The sequence below is a fragment of the Miniopterus natalensis genome, chromosome 13, assembly GCF_054644295.1.
Source record: "Miniopterus natalensis isolate mMinNat1 chromosome 13, mMinNat1.hap1, whole genome shotgun sequence".
NCBI lineage: Eukaryota > Metazoa > Chordata > Mammalia > Chiroptera > Miniopteridae > Miniopterus > Miniopterus natalensis.
In genome coordinates, this window is record NC_142093.1 from 41,461,872 (window position 1) to 41,478,121 (window position 16,250).

At 40.9% G+C, this 16,250-nt stretch overlaps 1 protein-coding gene across 3 annotated transcripts in view; it reads left to right on the forward strand.

The window, feature by feature from the left end:
* Positions 1–16,250, forward strand: part of TET3 (tet methylcytosine dioxygenase 3) — a 95,297-nt gene that overhangs the window by 57,737 nt on the left and 21,310 nt on the right. For all 3 annotated transcript variants that reach the window (XM_087823642.1, XM_087823640.1, XM_087823641.1), the window contains one exon: positions 12,857–12,947. In XM_087823642.1, the coding sequence (XP_087679768.1) occupies positions 12,857–12,947 (91 nt within the window). The remainder of the gene's footprint in view (positions 1–12,856; positions 12,948–16,250) is intronic.

Below are 16,250 nucleotides of genomic sequence, written 5' to 3' on the forward strand. Positions count from 1 at the left end.
ATGCTCACAATAAGGGATTGATAAGTACTGGAGAAACAACTTTATAAAAGCATAAAAAGGTTTTATAGCATAGCAAAAGAAACATAATAGTCAAGGTCTATGGTGATTTTTTGCCAAATAAGCAATTTTGGCCATTATGGGCATCATCAGGTAACCAAAACCCAAACACCAAGAGCCTTGTTTTATCCTTCTATTAAGACCATAGGTTTCTGAAGGTGTGGGTGGGATTCATAGGGGCTTGTTCTCTGAATCTGGAAATGTTAGAATTAAAGGCACCCTTTGAAGCTTTAAAGAAAAAAATTTAAAAGTCGTGAAAGGACATGCCTTACTCCAGAAGGTACTATGGTATGTACAGGTTAGCACATGTTGAAGTTCTACATTTAATTATTAGGGGAAGCGAGTATTGCTATATTCCTGATATTCCGAGGCACACATTGGAGATTCCGCTAGTAACCACCTAACCATCCTGTGACCATGTCAGGGACAGGACAGTGAGCTGCAGCAGCTGTTGGCTAGGCCCTTTGTAGTTTATCTATTCTTAGAAGTGGGGAAATTCACCAGGAGAGCCAGGTTAGGACAGGAAATGAGTCCAGAGGACATTTTAGTGGGAAAAGCATCCTTCGAGATCATCTGCTTATCACCTTATAGATAAGGAAACAGGCCCGTGTTAACTTTTAAGTCTTGTCCTAATGTCTCCGAGGCACAGGCCACACGCAGCTGTAAGCAGATTGGGAGATAGAAATGTTAGGGGTTGCCTTCATAGAAGTGCTGTATTTTTATCCAGTTGATCGTCCTGCCCTAAAAAAAGTAGCCAAAGACCAATACAAGAAAAATATCTCCTTTGCCTAGAATGCGGTCAAGTTTGGCCGAGGGAGGGATGTTGTCCTGCAAATGTGGCTGACCGCAGGATCCACTGGGTCACTTCAGTGTGGACCACAGTTCTGAATGGGGGACACAGAGACTCACCTCTGTTTACAACCATGCCAAGTCTACTTCCTGCAGTTTTTATGAGAATGTCTTTTACCCCCTTTATCTCAGTTTGAGATAAAGAGGAACTTCATTGTTTAAATTTTTTTTAAGAGAATAGGATATTTGGACACCAGTATAAAGGTGGGGAATCTGACTCTGGGTAGGAGGGTATCAGAAAGAACTTCCTGGAGGTGATGTCTGATTTGAGTTTTAAAGGCTTAAGTTGATGTTTACTATATTAAGTGGGAGAAGGTAGAGTGTTCCAGGCAAAGGGCCATGAAAATATGGAGATGAGAACACATGGGGCAATACAAGTCCTTCCGGTGTGACTGGTGTGTTAGATGAGAGATTGGCAGTGGCCGGAGAGGAAAGCTTCAGGGTAAGTGGGGATGGCACAAAAGGCAGAGAAACCAGTTCGCAAGCTCAGGCAAAGTTCAGGCAAGAAACAATAGGTGCCTGAACTAAGAAGGATATTGAGAGGAGGGGAATGGTTGATAAGAGAGAGACTAAGAAAAATAATTAATTGGTTGGTGACTAGTTGGATTTGGGAGGAAGGAGGAAGAAGCAGTCACAGGTGACTTCTGAGCTTCTAGGTTAGGTGACTGGGTGGCATGGTGGTTCCATTCACCAAGGTTTGAAATACTGGGAGGGAAGCAAGTTTGGACATGTAGCCTTTGAGATGTCTGGAGGTGTGTATCCAGTTGGATCTGTGAATTGGAGGTTCTTCAGCAAACATGGTAGCTGAAGTTTGCAGTTAGGGTCATTTCACCAGGACGAATATGTAAATGGAGAAGAGACCTGAGAATGCAGGATACTAACATGAGGGGAGAGAATCTCCAACAGGAGGCTAGGAAGGAGGTGTGGAAGAGATGTGGAAAGAAATCGAGGAGAGGCTAGGTTAAAGAACCAACTGATAGATTGGGAGGTTGGGAGGACTAGCAGCACCAGTACTGAAGGGCCAAAATTTAATGCTGGATCCTTCTTTGTCTTACATTACTTATTACATGTGTACTGGTCTTTTCAATTAAATCCCAGGTTCCTTAAAAATAGGGACCACGTTGGTCGGGTGGCTCAGTTTAGAGCGTCGTCCCCTATACCAAAAGGTTGTGGGTTCGATATCCAGGCAGGGCACATACCTAGGTTGCAGGTTCGATCCCTGGTCAGGGGGCATATGGAAGGCAACGAGTAGATGTTTCTCTTTCACATCGATGTTCCTCTCTCTCCCCCTTTCTCTCTTTCTATTATTATTATTATTATTAATCCTCACCTGAGGATATTTTTTCTATTGCTTTTTCAGAGAGCATGAGGGGAGGAGGTAGGGAGTGGAAAGGAGAGAGAGAGAGAAACATCAATGTGAGATAAACACATCGATTGGTTGCCTCCTGGATGCACCCCAACTGGAGCCAGGGATTGAACCTGCAACCAAGGTCCCTGCCCTGGCCAGAGTCAAACCCAGGACCCTTCAGTCCTCGGGCCCACGTTCTAATTACTGAGCCAAACCAGCTAGGGCCTTCTCTTTCTAAAAAGCAATGAAAACATATCCTTAGGTGAGAATTTAAAAAAATATTAGGGACTGAATATTGTATTTCTAAAGCATCCAGACTAGTGCTGAACATATGGTAAGTTCACCACATACGTATTTTTTGGTTAACTTGTCAACCTTATTCTACCTCACTATTTAAACTCTACAAAGACATAAGATCGGTTTAGGCATGATCCCCTTACCTTTAATCTTTGTCATCAGAGAATGTGCATTGTTACAAAGATATTTCTGTCTACTACCTGCAGGCCTAGCATGCTACCCATGAACTTGCAGGCAGCTGACCTGAGATTTTAGAGATATGAATTTAAAAAAAAAGTTCTTCTGGCACACCTGATCCAGGGTAGGGCCCAACAGTCTGCCTTCTCTCCTCGTGGATTTGTGACTGCCAGGAGGTGTGGTGCTAGCAGTCATCCACTGCAATGGAAATGGAACCTAATTAGTTATATAAGCTTAAGTTGTTTGGCTTTAAGTCCACTAGCATTACATAAAGAATCTGAGGCATTATGAAGGATTATTTTGGGGAAAAAAGATAGCTATATTTATTAAAACCTTTGTGTGGTCTTAACACCTACAGATAAATTGTATGCCAGTTATCAACTGCCTCTTTGTATTAGCATCATAAAGAGAAGAAATTCCTCAGTCAGTATCTGTATCTGGCATGAGGGTCCCCACTGGGGAAGTGTGGGTGTCCCAGTCTCGGTGGAGAGAGGGAAAGGTGGAAGGTTTATTTAGAAATTAAGGTTCCCTTTTTCTGTTAGGCAGTAAGGAGTAGTTTCTTGTGCTCAGTATCTCTTGCTGATAGCAGAAAGGATACATTGCATTCTTTCCCAGCCTGGCACAGAAGTGGAACAGAGCTTATTTTCTATTTTAATGAGTATAGAATTAAGTGCACAGGGCAAAGAAAAGCACCTAGAGCCACGTAACCAGCGTTTGTGAAAAATTGGACTTTTCTCTCCTGAGCTCTATCCCAGAGCTTTCTAGTGTTTAGAAAAACACTTTACTTCTGCCCTCACTGCTCAAAGGGAGACATGGAACAGATTTTTCTTTAAGGAGGGCTGAGTCGTTTCCTTGTTCTGTCACTTTACCTCTATGGAGAAGGAAGAAATATTATACTGGTGACTTAACAGCAAGATAGCAAAATATCCCTTTCCTGAAACCTGGTGAAAGAAACCAGAAGAAACAAAAGTAGAGGAGAAATTTCACCAACTGAAATTTAGAAATAGCCCCAGTGTTAAAACATGAATTTCAAGGGCTGTCGGCCAGTTTACGGTCAATTTGAATGAAAATAAAGGATGACATGGGGTGCACAACCCCCAGTATTGTGCAGCACAATCGTGGAGGCTCAGGGGGATCCTGCAGCTTGGAGAGAGGCTGGAGACCACCCAAGTAGAAGGCATGCTCTTTGGAAAGCCAGGATGGCACACAGGCCCCCTTTTCCTCTGCTCCAGTTTCTGATGGGGATAAGGTGTGGGGTGAGGACAGCTGGCTGGAGAGGTGGGAGACCATATCCTAGGAGCTCGCTTTGTAACCAAGGGCCAGCAGCACCAAGCAGAGGCCATTGTGCAGAGAGAAATACTTGCCGAGCCACCCAACAAAAGTCCTGCAAACCATGGGGCTTTATTTTAACTCGATGTCTTATCAGAAAGACCAGCTCACTCCTATATGAGGAAATAAACCAGAATCCTGGCACCAGGACAGAGTACAACCCAACCCTCAGCACACAAATTAGAGGTGTTGGCCCCAACGAACCGAGGGCATAGAAATGAAATTTCCCAGTTGCAACAGTCCACAGCCAGCCCCAGTGCCTCCCATCCTCCCTCAAGCTGCTGAACTTTTGAACTAATAATTGAAACCTCTGTAACGTCCGATTCTCTAGCTTAATTTCTAAGAGAATAATTTCAGCAGCATCCAGGTAGAGAAATGTGAGGAGACTCTGTTCATTGTATTTTTGGGTAAATGAGTAGACCAGTGGCTTTCAGTTGGGGGCTCTTTTACCCCTCTTTCCTCCAGGGGACATTGGACAATGTCTGAGAACGTTTTTAATTGTCACAACCGGTGTGGTCCTACTGGCATCTAGTGGGTAGAGGCCAGGGATACGGCTAAACCTTCAACAATGCACAGGACAGCCCCGCATAATAAAGAATCATCCAGTCCAAAATGTCAGTAGTGCCGAGCAGGAGAAATCCTGGAGATGAATTTACTCCACTGAAAGATTAACAAGCACACACACACAAAATCCAACATGCAGCCCATTCAATCGAGGGATTAATATAACATTCAAAATGAAGGTTTACATTAGAAAATACAAGAAGAGTTTGAACTACTTACTTTTACAAACTTCAAGGAAGTTGAACAAAATGTTCACAGTGAAACCAGAAATGAAAGGTGGGGCACTAGAATAAAGTTACCGAGAACCACGAGAGGTGTGGATTGAATTCCAGAAGGAGCAATGCCTTCGCACAGGGCCCTTGCAACTCACTAGAAGCTACAAAAAGCAGAATCAGAGTTACAGAAACAGCAAATCGGTGAGGAGGAGAGAGAGGCTTGAAAGGTTGCTCCTAACCAGGAAAAGAAAACAGAAATGAGCATCACTAGAGTGGAGATAAGCGAGGGATACAGAGGGATGTTACAGACTCAGTCCGTGGGAATGTTGGGACCATTCATTGGTTCCCAGCAAAGAGCCTGGAACAAACTGAACAAAGGCAAGAGTAAAGATAGAATAAAAAACTTTCCTCTAAATTAAAAATGAAGGAAAATGGACAAATGATGATCCTGATGAAGTTACTGAATTTCAAGAATGAAGAAGTGCCTACAAATAAATTAACCAAAACATTAAGCTGGTTGCACATACTTGGTTTTTTAAACTTTTTTTTTTTTTTTACTTAAAAAAAACTTAAAACATTCTTTTAATTGAAATGCACATACAGAAAGGTAAATAAATCTTAAGTCTACAGCTCAATATGGTTTTAGATCAAGAAACAATTTTACCAGCCCCTCAGAAGTTCCCGTGGGCCCCTGCTGAGTCATAGCACCTGGCCCCCTCAAGCACACTGTGGCCTGCGGACCAAATCTGGCCCACATCTGTGAGCTAAAATCTATTTTTAGGTATTTATTTATTTATTTATTTAAATATGCCTTTATTGATTTCAGAGAGAGGATGGGAGAGTTAAAGAGAGATAGAAACATCAATGATGAGAGAGTCATTGATCAGCTGCCTTCTGCACGCCCCCTACTTGAGTTCACGCCCAAAACCCGGGCATGTGCCCTGACCCAGAATTGAACCCTGATCTCTTGGATCCCAGGTCGATGCTCAACTGCTGCACCACGTCTGCCAGGCTATTTTTAGGTTTTTAAATGGTTAAAAAAATAAAGTACCTCAAGACTCATAAAAATTATATGAAGTCCAAATTTCACTGTCCATATGTTTTAATGAAATATAGCCATGCTTTTATGTCTTATCTGTGGCTGCTTTTGCGCTACATCAGCAGAGAGGGGTAGTTGTCACAGAGACTGCGTGCCCTGCAAAGTCTTAAATGGTTGCCATCTGTCCCTTAACATAAAAACTTCACTGACCCCTGTCCTAAGGTAACTACTATTCTAACTTCTAACATTGGTCAGTCTTGCCTGTCCTTGAACTTCATATGTATGGAATCATACACGCACACACACACATTTTAAAGTATTCTGGCTTCTTTTGTTCAGTGTTGTGTGGGAGAGATTCAACAGTGTGTGTGTGGTGGAACCTGTTGCTCACTCATGCTCATTGCTGTATAGTATTCCATTTTATGAATATACCATTTATCCTTTAGATGGTTTTATAGTCCTTTGGGTTGTTTCCAATTTGAGGTTATGAAATGTGCTAATATAAGAGGTTCTTACATATGTCTCTTGGTACTTATATGTATACATGTATATATTTCTGTAGGGTATATATCTAGGATAGAACTTGTGTGTTCAGCTTTAGTAGGGACTATCCATTTTCCAAAGTGTTTATAACAGTTGAAACTCTTACCGGCAGTGCTCCCCATCCTCACCAGCAGGGGTTGTGAACAGTCTTTCTGCCATTGTGGTATGTGTATGATCCCATCTCACTGTGGCTTTAATTTACATTTCCTGGATGACTAATGAAGTTCAGCAGCTTTTCATATGTCTTCTTTTGTCGAGTACCTGTTCAAGCCATCTGCTCATTTCTCTTTTGTGTTTCTGTCTTTTACTTATTGCTTGGTAAGTGTGTTGTTTATTTGTTCTAGATACGAGGTCTTTGTTGGATATATGTATGGCAGTTTTCAGAATATTGAGGTAAAAAGTTTGACCTAAGAATTCTGTATCCAATAAAGTTGGTATTCACATGTAAAGCCTTCATAAAAACATTTCCAAATATGCAAGAACTCAAATTTTCTGAAGATTACCCAAATAAGTGACAGATTGGGGAAGTTGTGGTATGAAGAGGCTGGCAGGGAAGACTAAATTTAAATGATTGTGATAATTATTTTTTTCTCTAAAACAAGAGGTAATATACTTACTTATACTATGCTTGAAGTAAATTTATTTTTGTAGTAAATATTTCTTTTATAATAGAGGAGGGAAACATGTTTACAAAGATACCAAAAGCAGGAGGTAAAGTGAAGGAGGAGGTGTGTGAAATAGGGTGCTAACTTCTTTCTCTTCAAAAGTACTATTAGCATCACAAAAAGCATACTATAGGTTGTCCAGATTACTGGGGTTGGGGAGGAGCGAGAAAGTAAAAAATTTATAACAAAAGCTAAGAAAGAAAGAAAACAAGGAAACATAAGCATGTAAACATAAAATGACAGAACACCATGTGTACGTTACCACAATAAATGTAAATAGGGTAAACTCACCCATTGATTTTAAGATTAATGGCATTAAACAGCATCAAAAAGGTTAATAAACCTTATTTCACTGTGGGAAAACAGAAACACATATTGGTCACTGATTCAGAGCATGCATATATAATGCATATATAAAAGGATATGTATAAAAATCGGGATGATTAAATTTGTAAGTGTTAGGATAATTAAATATGTAAACATTTATAACTAAGCGTACTTGGTTGTGAATCCAGTTTCTTCCCATAGAATGCCTTCTCTCTCATACATATAATTAAGGAAAGGGAGATATATATGTTGGGGTAAGGGATGTAATTAAAAGAAACAATACTTTTATAAGACTCCTTGGGCTGCCTTGTAAACTGCTCAGAAGGAGAGAGTGACTTTGGCTTTGTTTCTCACTTGGGACCGTGTCTGCCCTTTGTGTTTTTGTGGCCTTCCCCAGAGAAACCTGACTGTTCAGTTTCCAGATTGGCTTGGTTTTGGATTTTCATACCTTTTTTTCTAGCTGCTGGGATAGAGTTGCCAGGATTTGGTTTGTATCTTCCTGAAACTCTCCTTTCTCTGCTCTTAGCTGTGTAAGTTTTGAGATTTTCTGATTTGGGGCACAAGGTAGTCACCAAAAGCTACATTGTTATGTTCTAGTCCCAGTGTAAGACCCTGCATTCAATCCATTACTTTGACTTTTCTCCAGACAATAGAAACTGGAATAGATCCCAGAAGTTCTGGCATGTTCTGAAGTTCTATTTTCTGTATGCTGAGTAATAGCCTAACACGCGCATTCTTACATTCTCTTTCCCTATCCCCCCTCGGTCTCTTCCCCTTCCCTACTTCACATTGCATCTTTCTGTAATTCTGTCTCATGGTTCAAAATAGTATATTTGGAGCAAGTAATTTTAATCCTTTAGTTGAAAATATTTGTTTAAGCATTGGTTGAACTGTACTAAGTGCCTTACATCTCATCTAATACTCAACAATTCTTTAATGTAAAGACATTATTTTAACTGCTTTAGGCTCATAAGGGTTGTATAGTAACTTCAGTACAGTCACACAATTTGTTTGGCAGAGTCTGGACAGCAGCTACCTATTGAGTTCATATAATGCACCAAATACTGCATGTAGACTGAGAGAGACATAAGGATTGGAGAGGCTGGGAAGGTAACCCGTCACAGTTGCCCAGGTCTCTGTCTGCAAAATCCATGTTCATTCTGCTGTTCCATGTTAACAGTGAAAGTGTACTGTGATATGTGCTTTGATATTTTTGTTATATGCAAAGCGCTCTGGGAATCCAGAGGGAAAACCAGCCTGAGAAGTCCAGGAGGGTTTCAATCCCAGAAAAGGAGGCATTTAAAGTAGACCTTAAGAGATTAGTTTTCCAAAGAGAAATAAAGGAAGGCACTGTTGTCCATGAGAAAACATGTTTAAAGACACAGGATGTTGCCTGGCTGTGTGGAAGATGCTGTGGTGGCCATTGCAGGATGCAGGGCTGGGAGGTATGTAGAGAAGGCTCTGCATGGGCCTTGGGGCCTGTGCTCTGGAATTTGGGTTCTGTCTTCCGTTTAGCATGGAGTCATCAGTGGGAGTGATATGACCAGATTTCTGTTTGGGGGAGTATAAGCAGTAGTGGTAGGCAGGATGACTTAGAAGGACTAAGACCAGTTAGGAGACCATGACAGTAATTCAGGCAAGAGCCTGGCTTAGGACATTAGGGGGTGACGAAGAGCCTCTGTGAGTGGAAGCCCATCAGCTCACCGGGCTGCACACCCCATTGCCAAACTTGCTCTTACACTTACTGTTAGTGTGGTAATGGCGTATGCACCTTCATGCTTGCATATGCAAACATTTAGACTGATATCTATGTGATTGTGTGTGTACACTAACTAGCCTATTCTACATACTACGCTGAAACTTGCTTGTTTCCCCACTTAAAATAGAGGTCCTTTTTTGTTAGGAAATCTGGAGCTGCCTAAGTCCTATTCATAGCTGCTTAGTATTTTATGATATGAATGTCCCATAATGTATTTATAACACATCATGTATTATGGTGGACATTTAGATTTTCTGATATTGTGCCATTCCAGATGATGCAGTGAGTATTCTTGTATATACATATTTTGTACATCTGGAGGTATATCCAAGTACCTAGAAATAAATTCTTAGAAGAATTTGACATTCTTTGAAATTGCTGAGTCACATGGATTGGGCAGTTGTACTCTTGATATCTTGCTGAGTTACTTTCCACAGTGCCTGTGTTCCTATGCCCTAACCAACACCAGGAGTTACCCCACTTTATGGTGACTCACCTGGACGGTAAAGCTGGTACCTTTACATTTTCATTTCCCTTTCAAAGAACCATTTTTTCTTCTTTTTTTTCTGTTGTATTATTGACCTTATTTAGCTGTAGGAGCTCTTGATATATTAAGGAAATTAGCCTTTTGTCTGGTGTGAGTTTCAGATACTTCTTCCCAGTGTGGTATTTGTCTTCTGGCTTGACTTTTGGTGGTAATTACTATAAAATTTTCTTTAGTTAAATGTATCAGGGTTTTTTGTGTTTGTACATACATGGCTTCTAAATTTCATGTTATATGTAGAGAAGATCTTACCACTTCCATGATTATTTTAAAACTTCCATTGTTTTTCTTCCAGAAATTGTATAGTTTATTTTTTTAATTTAAAGCTTTCAATCATTTGGAATGTATTTTGGGATAAAGGTATATTAAGTATGGATCAAACTTTTCCCCCGGTTGTCCCAATACCATGCATTAAAACATTAATCTTGCCCTGTTGACTTGAAATGTATTAAGTTATTTTCTTTTGTGTGGGTCTTATCTACCCAGCCAGATGAAAACTTTTTAAGGACCCAATTTTTATCCTGTCTTGTTTCCCCCATAAAGCTGAGCATAATGTTCTGCATAGAATTGGTATGGCATTAAATTTTTTTACATTGTAAAATTTGTGAATTCCATATACTGTATAGGAAAGTACACAGAACATTCCTCATATACTGAAAATTTATAAAATGAGAACCTGTGTAACCAACACCTAGACTGAGAAATAGGCCGTTTCCAGTTTCCCAGACGTCCCCTGTATACTCTCCCAGTCACATTCCTCTCCCATCCCTCAGAGGTAACCATTCTTTTGACTTGTGACAATGATTTCCATGTTTTTATCTTGAGGTTGAACCGTATGAAATTGTCTTTTTTTTTTGGTAGGTAAAAAATTGTTGAATATCTGCAATTTTATTTCAACCTAGTAATTTTCCCACCTATGGCTCTCTAAACAATAGAGTTTAGTTGAGCCTGGTTTTGAATATTATTTCAGTGTGATCTTCCTGTGTTTGTCCTGTGCTGTGCCTCTTCCACTCACTATAGTAAGTATTCAACCATGTTGTTGCAAGTTGTCGGTTCTCATGGCTGGATGTATGATCAGCAGCTTAGGGTCCCCTGCATAGTTTTTTTGTTTTTGTTTGTTTTATTTTTTTTTTAAATAATTTTGAAATAATTTTGCATTTCTAGAAGAGTTACAAAGTTGGTACAGAGAGTTCCTGTATCCCCTTTACCCAGCTTCCCCTAATGTAAATGTCTTACATAATTATGGTACATTTGAAACTCAATTTTTCCACTAATGTCTCATTTCTGTTTTGGGCCCAGTGCAGGACAGCACATTGGGTTTAGTTGTCATGTCTCCTTAGACATGAAACAAACTTTCCAGCTGTAGTACAGTATTTGTATAAAGTTCTTTCTGTTTTTAGGCTTATAGTATCCAGTCAAAACACTGTTCTCCAGAGTTACTATTAAATAGTCTTTTGGGTCTCCTTTCTTTCACTTAGAAAAAATTATTTAAAATTCATCCATGTTGCATGTACCTATAGTTTCTTCCTTCTTAAAAAAAAATTTAGTGAGCTTTACATAACATAAAATTAATCATTTTAAAGCGAACAGTTCAGTGGCATTAAGTACATTCACAGTGTTGTGCAACCACCACCTCTCTAGCTCCAAAACATTTTCATTACCCCAAATAAAACCCCATTAAGCAGTTACTTTCCATTTCTTCCTCCTTCCAGCCTCTGGCAACCACCAATCTGCTTTCTGTTTCTATGGATTTACCTGTTCTGGATTTTTCCTATGAGTGGAATCATATAATACGTGATCTTTTGCATCTGGCTTCTTTTACTTAACATGATGGTTTTTTTTTGTTTTTGTTTTTCAAACGTGTCTTTATTGATTTCAGATAGAGGAAGGGAAAGGGAGAGAGAAAGAGAAACATCACTGATGAGAGAGTCACTGATCGGATGCCTCCCGCACGCCCCCCACCGGGGACTGAGCCCTCAACCCGGGCATGTGCCCTGACCGGGAATCGAACCTCAGTCCCCTGGATCCTAGGTCAACATGATGTTTTTGAGGTGCATCCACATTGTAGCATGAATCAGTACTTCATTCCTTTCTTTCTAAAATTGTGGTAAAGTATACATAACATAAAACTTGCCATTTTCACCATTTAAAAAAAAAAAAGTATTTATTGATTTCAGGGAGAGAGAGAAACATCAATGATGAGAGTCATTGATCGGCTGCCTCCTGCCCGCCCCCGACTGGGGATCGAGCCTGCAACCAGGGCATGTGCCCTGACCGGGAATCGAACCCCGATCTCCTGGATCATAGGCCGATGCTCAACCGCTGAGCCACACCGGCTGGGCCATTTTCACCATTTTTAAGTGTACAGTTTAGTGGCATTAGTTACATTCACAGTATTATGTAGCCATCACCACTGTCTATTTCCAAAATCTTTTCATTACCCTGAACAGAAACTCTGCACCCTTTAGGTAATAACTCCCCTTTCCCCACTTCTCCCAGCCCCTGGTAACCTCTCATTTTTATCTCAGTGAATTTGCCTATTCTAGTTGTTCTATGTAAGTTGAATCATGTAGTATTTTTCCTTGTGTCTGGCTTCACGTAGCATGTTTTCAAGGTTCATCTGTGTTGTATCAAGTACCAGACTTTTATTTCTCTTTGTGGTAGAATAATATTGTATGGTTAGACTATATTTTGTTCATCTGTTGCTGGACACTTGTGTTGTTTTTGCCTTTGGCTCTTGTGAGTAATGCTGCTGTGAACATGGGCATACGAGTACTGTTGAGTCCTTGTTTTCAGTCCATTTGGGTGGATGCCTGGAGTGGAGTGGTTGGCTGACCCCGGGTCTAAAACATGTACGGTGATACACTAAATTCCAGCGTGGTAGGGCCACAGTCTTGACAACACAGTTTTATCATATTTAAAAAATTTTGCCAACTTGGCCTCCGTGCAGTGGTATTTCATTGTGATTTAAATTTGTATTTCCTGATTTCTAATGGGGCTGAACACATAGTCGCGTGTTTGTAAGCCATTTGAATTTTCTGTTTTGTAATGTGCCCATTAATTTTCCTGTTGGTGATTTGTCTTTCCAAATGAATGTTGATGAATTGGTGTCTCCAATTACTGTTTACTCTGTGTTTCTGCAGAACAAATAGTGGAGAAAGATGAAGGTCCGTATTACACTCACCTGGGATCTGGCCCCACGGTAGCCTCTATCCGGGAACTCATGGAGGAGCGGTGAGTGATGGCAGATGTCCAAGGAGAAATGGGCAAGTTGTTAATAGAATATGGATTTTAAGCATCTCTCATTTTCATTGCCTTGTACTAGACAACATACAGAAAGGAATATTGATATTCAGGCTGTGGAAGGTGGAATGTGGGATTCTCACCCCTGTTGCTTCTGGGTTTCTATCTATAGGTCTGCCCTCCATCGGTCCCCCTTTCCCCTTTTCCTCTCTCTCTCGGAATATTTTTTATTGAAGAAATGTGGTTAAATGGCAGTATGTCCTATAGAATTTCCCATTGTCTGGATTTTGCTGCTAGCTTTCCTGTGGTATCGTTTAACACAGTCTCCTCCCCTAATTCCAATAAATTGGTAGTTAGATCTAAAGGCTTGATCAAAATCAGATTGATTTTTTTCTTTCTTTTTTTCAAAACTACTGTGTACCTCAAGTAGGAGGAATGTACTGTCCCATCTTTGGCCAGTGTTTGCCTCCTGAGTCCTTTCAACATGATCCTAGGAGTCTTGAATAGCTTTCTTGATTTCTTGTATGACAAGATATTCTGGGCTCACATTGTGCATTTATCCAAAAAGTGCCACTTTCTTTTATTGTGGGCATAAGAATTTAGAAAACAGACTCTGGGTGCTAGGCAGGCTCCTTGCCACTGGAGTGCTCACTGTTTCTGGACCATTTCAGTAGAAAGAGCTAAGATGTGTGTGGAGGTTTTTTATTTTTGTCATTGTTTAATGGTTAAATATATCATGAGTTTATATTGACACTTCCAATTCAAACTCAGGAATATAGGGTTTTTACTTAATAGCTCTTTTTTTTTTTTTTTAAGCAGTTTTTATGGATAGAGACTTTAAAGTCTGTGCATGTGTCCATACCAGATATTAAATGCTGTGAGTTCCAGTATATGGCGAGGTAAAATAGCTCAGTGACTGAGAGCACATGGACACTGGAGCAAGACTGTGGTCCAGTCTGTCCTGGCCCTGCCACTTACTGTGGAGTCACTCAGATGCTCTGTGACCCCATTTTCTTATCTGCAAAATGGAGATGATGATGGAAGTGCACACGCTGTAGGAGAGTTTTGAGGATAAACTAGATCAATTGTATGTAAAACACTCTCTATTAGTACTACATAGTGTCTACCTCATATACACATGTACTGACTGCATTTTTAAATAAGCATTAGTATTTCAATAGTAAACGCCAAGGTTATGTGGACATAAACATGTTTGTTCATACATACACATACATGTGTGGAAGGCTGAGTAGCTCCAAATATCCACAGATTTGGGAACCAGATTTTATCTGACCCGGGGAGCCGAAGTAATCCTGTCATTAATAGAGCAGGGGACATAATTTCGAACTGAATAACTCCAAGCATCCCTGAATGAGTAAAAGGTAAGATGGCTGGAGGACAGTGATCTCCTGTCATCACTCTTAATTATCCTGTATCCTCTGGAAACATTTACATTCAAAGTAGCCCATCAGAAAAGCAGTTGATCAGAGACCCAATCTGTAACTTCAAGCCTGATTGAAAGGGCACCTCTGAGTCCATGAGGATGAAACAGATTTAAAGCGGGGTGCGTGTTGTACCCACATGCCTGCTTGTGCCCACATGCGTGTGTGTTGTAGTGTCAAGGTTGGGAGGGGCATCATCTTGGCCATTGACTTTTGTAAGGAATTCTCACACTAATGTTTGCAGGTTGAGGGCTGTTGGGGAGTCAGAAGTATAAGTTTGGCCCTGGCTGGTGTGGCTCAGTTCGTTGGGCATTGTCCCTTGCACCAAAAGGCTTCTCGCACATCAGTGTTTCTCTCCCTCCCCCTTCCTCTCTCTCTCTCAAAAAAAAATTTTTTTAATATCGTTAAACAAAAAAATGTGCAAGTTTGATCTGGGACAGTGTTTGTGTGTGTGTTTCTTGGTCGCAAATTTATGAGATTTCTAGATAGCTGTCTAAATAACTTTTAGTTATAGAAAACCGTGTTTTGAAACCAGGATTAAGAGATAGTGATAAAGTTGAGATTTTTTTCCTCTTTTTCCTGTTTCATTGCTTTAAAAATAACAGCCAAGTATAGATTCTTCAGAAACTGATCCAAGGGAGGAATTCCTCTCAAGACCAGGAATACTTGTGTTTTTCCTCAGCGACTGGTTTATTTTTATCTTGGGGACCTTGTAAATCATGTAACAGATTGCATTTGCATCTTTATGTTGGCTGCTCATAAGCGAGAGCCAGATTTGTGTACCCCCAATAGGAGGAATCGTTGGCCCATGGGGGCCTATTCAGGTTCACTCCTTTTTGACAGGACCCTAAGGAGACTTCATTAGCTTCCTTAATTTCTCATATGATAAAATGTTCCAGGCTCATCTCAAAAATACAAGACCCCACTATTTGCATTCTGTGTACCAACCTCATGTCAGTCTGTTCCACCTTTACTCTGATTCCATCGCCTGTTATTTTTATCATATAGGCATCTCTTTAAGTTCCTTTTGGAGCAAGAAGGGGAATGAATGATTGATGAAAATAACCTGGCTGAGGGTCTAGTTTGTGAATGGTTCAGGCTGTCTCTTTCCCTCCCCCTCCCCACCCCCTTTCTCTGCCAGACCACCCTACTGCCAGGAGTTGGCCAAAGGCAGGAGGGGAAGCAAACTGAAATCAAGGAGACTTTGGTGCTTTTCGCTTACCTGGTAAAGATTGGGAGAAAGGAGGGGGAGTCAGAAGGAAGCCCTAAAATATTACCCCAATTTATTACATGTTCCGTACCTCCTGGCTACCCAGCTCCTCACTCTTGCTGATGATTGGAATCTGCTGTTCAGACCCATACCTGGAATGGTGTGCTGCACAGGGCCACGTGGCCTCTGGTTGGAAGGGGATTCTCTGCAGCCTAGAGGCTCATTAAGGGTTCATTCTAGAAATGAAGAACCAGCGCTATTCCTCCAAGTGTTGGGGAGCTGGTCTCATTACCGGGTGACAGAGGGAACCCTGACGAAGCACCACTTTAGACCAGTGGTCCTCAATTTGAGTGTGCAGAGCATGTGGAAGCACAGATCACAGGGCCCCGGCCCTGAGTCTCCAACTTAGGGGTCTGGAGTGAGACCCGGGAATCTGCATTCCTCGCAGGTTTCCAAGGGATGCTGGTCCTGGCACCACCTTTTAAGAGCCACTGGCGGGGATGATCAGGTTGCCCTTGGGAATAAGGTTTCAGACTGTTGCAGACTTTGTTCAGGGTCTAGGAATTCATCTGTATTTGAAAAGGGCTTCTTAACGACAGTCTGGGAAGTGAGATGTTTAAGAAAAAAGAATTAAATCTAGAA